Below are 7,432 nucleotides of genomic sequence, written 5' to 3'. Positions count from 1 at the left end.
AGGAATACAAAGAAGACGACGACTTGAACATGAAACTTGTGCAAAGGGCCCTTCAAGATTTACAGGAAGAGGCAGATAAAAAGAAACAAAAAAAGGTAACATTTTTGAGAGCCTGCTATATGCTGGATGGTATTCCTTGTTGAGTTCTCAATCTCGGTGAAGACAGTCACAAGAATAACAGTGTGGTCCTCTACACGTGGTCCATGAACCAACAACATTGGCGTCATCTGGGAGGATGTCAAAATAGAAATTCACAGGGACCAGCAGTTAGCGTAATGGCTATGTCGTTGGATTCAGTGGCTTAAACTCACACTGGGCACATGTACGTGTGCGCTCAAGATCCTGAGAGGAGAATGGAGGAGAAGGGATTGCAGCGTGGCCATCTCCCCTGGGGGATGATTTCTCACTTTCTGTCTCTCTCTGTCTTTCTGGTGAGTGCACACTCCCTGTGGCAAAAACCTCCAAACAAAACAAAACAAAACAAACAAAAAAAGAAATACAAATTCACAGACTCCAAAATCAAAATCTTCAAATCAAAATTGCTGCCTTTGCAGGGACAAGAAATCTGTATTCTAACAAGTTGTTTCTAACAGGTGATTCTGTTGCTCACCGAAGTTTGGGAACTCAAGGAATTTTATCACTGAGAAAGTGGCATGAGAGTTGGATGTTAAAGGTGTTAAAGGATACATAAAGTTTGTCAGGCAGAAAGAAGAAGAAAATGGGGGGACCAGCAGATGGCATAATGGTAATGGTTATGTCCCTGGACTCCCACATAGTTGACTCCTGTTCAAGTCCTGGACCCGGCAGCTAAACTCACGCCGGGCACATAGGTGTGCATGCCCAAAATCCTGAGGAGAATAGAGGAGAAGGGATTGCAGTGTGGCCATCCCTTCTGAAGGTGATTTCTCAATGCTTTCTGTCTCTCTGGTGAGCACATGTGCCTTTATAGCAAAATCCTCTCTTAAAAAAGAAAGAGAAAGAAAGAAAGAAAGAAAGAAAGAAAGAAAGAAAGAAAGAAAGAAAGAAAGAAAGAAAGAAAGAAAGAAAGAGAAAGAAGGAAGGAAGGAAGGGAAAGAAAAGGCATTCAGTAGATTTTTAAAGTTTATTATTTTAAGAGACAGAGAGACAAGCTCCCTCAACAAGTCTGTGACACCATGACCCTTACCCCCACACCAGTCTTCCAGCCAGGTAGGATAATGGGCATCGTGCCATGTTCAGGTTGACCCAGGATCCAAATTCTAGGCCTTCCTCTATGGCTCCCTACCACTTGCGCCACCACAATTGGGCTGACATTTCGAATTTATTTAGCTACTTGTACCTTTGTAGTTTGTACTGGACTTTCAAGGAAATTGTGCTTTTCCTTTGTCTTTTAATTAAACTTCTTATCTCGAGATAATTGTTAAGTTCACATGCAGTTTTAAGAAATAATACAGAGCAGGGTTGGCAGGTGGCATAATGGTTAAGGGCGCTGGACTGACCACGGTTCGAGTCCCAGACCTGGAGGCTTACTTTCTCACTTTCTCTCTCTCTCTCTCTCTGTGTATGTGTCTGTAGGCCTGGAAATATTAAAAAAATAATAAATAAAGTTAAATGTAATAATTCTTAAAAAAAAAAGAAATAATACAGATTGCTTCGTGGCCTAGTGGTTAAGACAGATGGACATGATTGACTGTGGTTCAAATACTGGCCCAGGCAGCTTGAAAAACACTCCAAGTGCTTGTATGTGTTGTCCATAATCCCAACAGACTGGAGTAATGAAAGAGAAGGGATCGTGGCGTGACTGCCCTTTTGGGGAAGTGCTTTCTCCCTCTCCCTTTGTCACTCTCTCTCTGGTGAGCACACATACTCTCTGACAAATTTTAAAAATACATATTACAGAGAGATCCCTTGTATCCTTTACTCAAGTTCCCTCAATAATATCTTGCAAAACTGTAGAACAATATCATAGTCAGGATATTGACAATGACACAATCAAGATACTGAGTATATCCATGACAACAAGGATAGCTCCTATTGCCCTTTTATGGCCACACCCACTTCCTTCTTATCCCTCCTTCATCTTTGGCAGTCAACAGTCTGTTCTCTATTTTTATAATTTTGTTATTTTAAGCATGTTATATAAATGGAACTATATAGTATGTAATCTTTGGGACTGACATTTTCAATTTGGCATTATCTAGGTGCTCTTTCAGTAGTTAATTTTTTAAATTTTTGAATAGTATTCATGGTGTAGATTTACCACAGTTTCAAACATTCACCTGTTGAAATACATTGGGTTATTTCCATTTTGTGGCTATTCTGAGTACAGCTGCTGTAAATATTTCAGTACAGATCTTTGTGTGAACACAGATTTCATTTCTTTAGAATAAATGTCTAGAAGGGCAATGGCTATGTAACATGGTAGTTGCATGTTTAGTTTTTTAAAGAAACTGTTAAACCATTTTTCAGAGTAGTCGTACCATCTTGCTTTCTCATTAACAGTGTATGAGCAATCCAGTTCCTTGCATCCTCACCAGATATGATGCTTTTAGATTTAGGCCTTTGATCTATTTAAAATTAAGTTTTATAGGGGCCAGCAAGTGGTATGGTGGTTAAGGTGCTGTACTCCCACATGACTGAACTAGGTTCAAGTGCTAGATTTGACAGCTGGAAAATCATGCCAGGTGCATGTGAATACATGACCAAAACCCCAAGAGGTGTATGAAAGAGAGGGATTGTAGTGTGTTCTTCCCCCTGGAGTGGGGAGGGGGGATGGTTTCTCACTTTTTCTCTCACTGTCTCTTTGGTGAGTGGATGCACCCTAAGGCAAAAACTTTTAAAAAAAGAATTTTAAGAGAACCAGCAGTTAGCGTAATGGCTATGTCGCTGGACTCCCGCTTAGTCGACCGCGGTTCGCGTCCTGGACCCAGTGGCTTAAAACTCATGCCGGGCACGTGTGCGTGCATGCCCAAGATCCCGAGAGGTGAATGGAGGAGAAGGGATTGCGGCATGACCATCCCCCCTAGGGGGTGTTTTCTCGCTTTCTGTCTCTATGTCTCTGTCTGTCTGGCGAGAGCACGCGCCCTGTAGCGAAAACGTCTCCAAAAAAAATTTTTTTTAAGAGGGAATTAAGTGGTTTTTAAATTTTATTTTATTTTACTTATTATTACTCTTTATTATTATTATTTTAAGTTTGTTGTAGTGCACATGTGCTTACCAGTGACTTACAGGGGGTCAGGGTGGGAGGAGTGAGAAAGCAAGCCATGTTTGGAACTCGAACTGCAGTTGGCCATGTGGGAGACCAGTGTCTTATCCACCATGCCACCTGCTGGCCCTAGAATTAATTTGTTTATATGGTGTGAGATAAGGCGCCAACTTTATTATTCTGCATGTAGCTATCAGTTGTCTCAGTACCATTTGTTGAAGAGACTTTTGTTTTAAGAATCATTTTTATTTAACCTTTATTTATTTATTTTTAATTTGACCAGAGGAAGTGAGAGAGTGGGACCAGCAGTTAGCATAATGGCTATGTCGCTGGACTCCCCTGAGCAGCAATTGTGTCAGAGATATAAGGTCTTCAACTACTGTGCTCACTAGGAATAGGGCAGGAAGGTTGAGAACTTTAATAAAAACAACAATTATAATACTGCCAAAGATAATTTGAATATTAAATGTAGACTTTAACAAATTGATGTGGAATAAACACACACACACACACACACACACACACCCACACACAAAAAAAACCAAAAAAAAAAAAAAAAAGAAAGAAAGAAAGAAAGAAAGTGAGAGAGTGGGAAAGCAAGAAAGCAAGCTGCCAGGTCTAGGACTCAAACCACGGTCAGCTATGTGGGAGTCCAGCACCCTTAACCACCACACCACCTGCCAGTCCCTTGAAGAGACTATTTTATTCCTCATGAATTGTCAAATATCAGTTACCGTAAAGGTTTATATCTGAACTCTCATTTCTATTCCATATGTTCAATTTCTGCCTTTGTTTTGGAGTCAGTCACTTATCCAAGAAGTTTTGGTTCCCTTTAATGGGAAATGACATTTTAAAACAACCTTGATCCATGTGTTAGGTGCACTCATTGCTTTTGGATCATTATTGGTACTTGGCAGTAGCCAACTAGGAAGTTCTTGTAAAGTGGCACTTCTCAATCTTGGTTGTGCATTGCAACTACCTGGGGAACTTAAAAGCTACCCATTATACGGGACTCTCTCGGGGGCAAGACTCAGCCCTCAATACTATTAGAAGCTCATCAGGTGATTCTAAAGTGTAGCTTGATTGAGAATTGCTATTATAAAGTACTAGGTGCTGCTAGTCGGAGAGACAGTGCTGCAGTATAGAAGTGACTTATTTTATTAGGTTAAGATTTTATCTACCTAAATTATTGGGTCATTAGAAAATTATGACACAGTTTTTCATAGAAAAACATTAAAAAACACATCATGATTTTTCTGACAATCCAATATGATAAATAAATATAAAACTGTATTATTGAAAATTCTTCAAAACTGCTTTGAGAAACACTTTGAAAATGTGTTTGAATTAATTTGTAAATGTGTTACAGTCCAGCTGTGGTGGTACATGTTACTAAAATGTTGTGCTCCACAGTCTGGGACCAAATGGGAGGCCTGGGTTCAATTGCCAATCCAAAGTAAAAGGATTTAGCATCCTGGATGTAGCAGCAGGCACCTGCAATCCCAGCAGCTTGGAGGCCGAGACAGAGAATCATGAGCTGAAGACTGGTCTGGGCAACACAGCAACATAGTTAAGACCCTGACTGAAAAAGAGCTGGGCATGGTAATACATACTTGTAGTCCTAGCAGGGAGGATCACAACATAGTGACAACCTGCATTTTGTGAGGTTCTTTTCTCCAAAAGGTAGATTTTTTTCTTTTTTTGAGAGGTTTTTGCTATAGGGCTTATGTGCTCGCCAGAAAGACAGAGAGAGACAGAGAGACAGAAAGGGAGAAATCACCCCCCCCCAGGGGGATGGCCACGCCACAATCCCTTCTCCTCCATTCTCCTCTCAGGATCTTGGGCACGCATGCACATGCGCCCGGTGTGAGTTTAAGCCACCGGGTCTGGGACTCGAAGCATGGTCGACTACATGGGAGTTCAGCGACATAGCTATTATGCTAACTGCTAGTCCTATCCAAAGTGTAGATTGAACAGAGACATAGGAAATTGAAAAAGACACTAGACACTGGTGTCATGTGGTTTATTGCCGAGTTCAGGGTGAGCTCACAGAGCTCTAGTAGTACTCACAAGTTTCCTCTCTCTTGGAGCTCACAGCATGGAACTGAACTGAGCCGAGCCAAGGCCAAGCCAAGCCAAGGCCATCAGTCTTCACCAGGCTGGACCAAGGCTGAGCTGAGCAGGGCTAACTAGCTAGCAGGGAAGGTTCCCCCTTTATCTTAAAGGGTCTTCAGACAATAGTGTCTCATTGCCAAAACCAAACTATTGCACACATATATGCGTGTTACATGCAATGGCATAAACAGCAAGTCATAATTACATAACAAGTGTGCAAGCACAGTACAACTAATAACATGGCCAACTGCACAATTCAAGTTCCAGACTCAGTGGCTTGAAAAATGCAATGGACGTGTATGCGTGCATGCCCAAAATCCCAAAAGGAGAAATGAAGAAGGGATTGCAGTGAATTCCCCATTCCCTGTGGGGAATTCTCTCTCTCTCTCTCTTCAGCACACATGCCCTCTAGCAAGCCTCCGTGTGTCTATCACTTGGCTTCATCAGCCATCAGCTGTTCTGTCCACCATGGTGTACTACTAATGCTAGAGCCTTGCAGTGCTGGAAGACATATGGTAACAGTGGTTCAGATCCTGAGTGGACCTGATACCCGGGATCTTGGGTGTGTGCATAAATACCCAGAATCCTGAGGAGCTGGAGGACTGGGGAAAGGGGATCGAGGTGTGATGGGACCCTGTTAGGGGCGCTCTCTTTCTTTCTCTCTGTCTCAGGCACATATATGCTTTCTGTCATAAAAAAGAGAAAGGAAGGAAAGAAAACAAGGGAAAGGGAAAGAAGGGATGGAAGAAACAAAATTTTAAAAACCTATTGACTGGAGCTAATAGGTGGTGTGGTGTCTGCTACACTGGACTACCACATGGCCAACCGCAGTCCGAGTCCTGGATCCGGCTTCCTCACTTTCTCTCTCAGTCTGTCTCTTTGTGGTCAAATTAAAAAAAAATAATAATAAATAAGATAATTATTTTTAAAAAGTACCTATTGACTAATGTCCATTCTGTTTCATCTATATCCCCTTCCGTTCTCCACCACCACTCCTGAATATTTTTAAATAAACCCAGACAGAATATTTCATCTATAAATGTTTTAGAATATAGCTCTGAAAGATTATTTTAAAATTTATCCTTACTATCACTATAACACCTAAAATTTTTAATAACATGAATTAATCTTTATGTTACATAGGAAGATATGAAGAGAGAACAGAAGCTATATAATAAATACATAGCACAGTGGCGTGAGGAAGAAAAAGCTCAAGAGAAAGAATTGGACAGAATATTAAAGGAAGAGCAGGAGAAGAAGTTGGCTGAGAAGGACAAGGAACTGAGACTTGAAAAGGAGGCAAGGAAACAACTCATGAATGAGGTCATGTGTACAAGGAAACTTCAAGTTCAAGAAAAGTGTAAGGAATTGAATTACAGATATATTATAGTTTGCCCTTAATTTAAGTAACTACCAAAATATTCATTAAGTAGGGAATTATGCATGCAACACCAGAAGGGAAAGAATGAGGATTAAGGCAAAATCCCTGCTTTTGCAAATCTTATCTAATTGGTTACATAAAGCATAAACAAGTGAAGTGTTCCATATCCCAGAAGATTTTGAGACGTCTTAGGGGAGATGTTCTCAAGGTTAACGGAACAGTATGTCATGTGAATACAGTGTGCCTTGGGGATTATAAACGAGAGTGAGAAGGCGGGCACAGATACTTATCTCCGCTTCCTGTCTTTTATCTATTCCTCTTTTCTGTCTGAAGGTGTTTCATCTCTATACTTCCATACCTTTGCTTAGGCAGTTTGCTCTGCCTGTGATGCTCTTGGTCTTGAGAAATCCTAGATTTCCTTTCAAGGAAAAGCTCAAATATTTAATTCCTTAAGAGGCCCCCTGTATTCTTCCATTCAAAACAAATCCTTTTTCCAGGGCTTTCACTGTAGCTTGCTCGTATTTCATAAAACTGACTGACCAGGAGGGACTGCAGCCACAGACCATCCTCACAGTTTGGAGAAGACTTCCACTTTCTTATACCTGTATTCATAAAGAGAGTTTTAAGTTATTCTTGTAAGAGTAAGATTTGTTTTAAAGGTTTCTGAAAGTTATATCTAAAAGTTACATTGGAACTCCTCAGACCAGGTTGCATCATACTCCCAAGTGACATGTACCGTCAGCCCCGTGAGA

The 7,432-nt window shown here is 40.9% G+C and overlaps 1 protein-coding gene across 1 annotated transcript in view; it reads left to right on the top strand.

The window, feature by feature from the left end:
• Positions 1 to 7,432, top strand: part of CFAP53 (cilia and flagella associated protein 53) — a 39,081-nt gene that overhangs the window by 24,278 nt on the left and 7,371 nt on the right. The window contains 2 exon segments of the mRNA XM_006144452.3: positions 1 to 95; positions 6,443 to 6,659. The exon segment at positions 1 to 95 is cut by the window's left edge and continues 11 nt beyond it. Coding sequence (XP_006144514.2) covers positions 1 to 95; positions 6,443 to 6,659 — 312 coding nt within the window.

The sequence above is a fragment of the Tupaia chinensis genome, unplaced genomic scaffold (assembly GCF_000334495.1).
Source record: "Tupaia chinensis unplaced genomic scaffold, TupChi_1.0 Scaffold000119_2, whole genome shotgun sequence".
NCBI lineage: Eukaryota > Metazoa > Chordata > Mammalia > Scandentia > Tupaiidae > Tupaia > Tupaia belangeri.
Note: the sequence above shows the minus strand (reverse complement) of the source record. Positions and strands in the feature narration are given on the sequence as shown.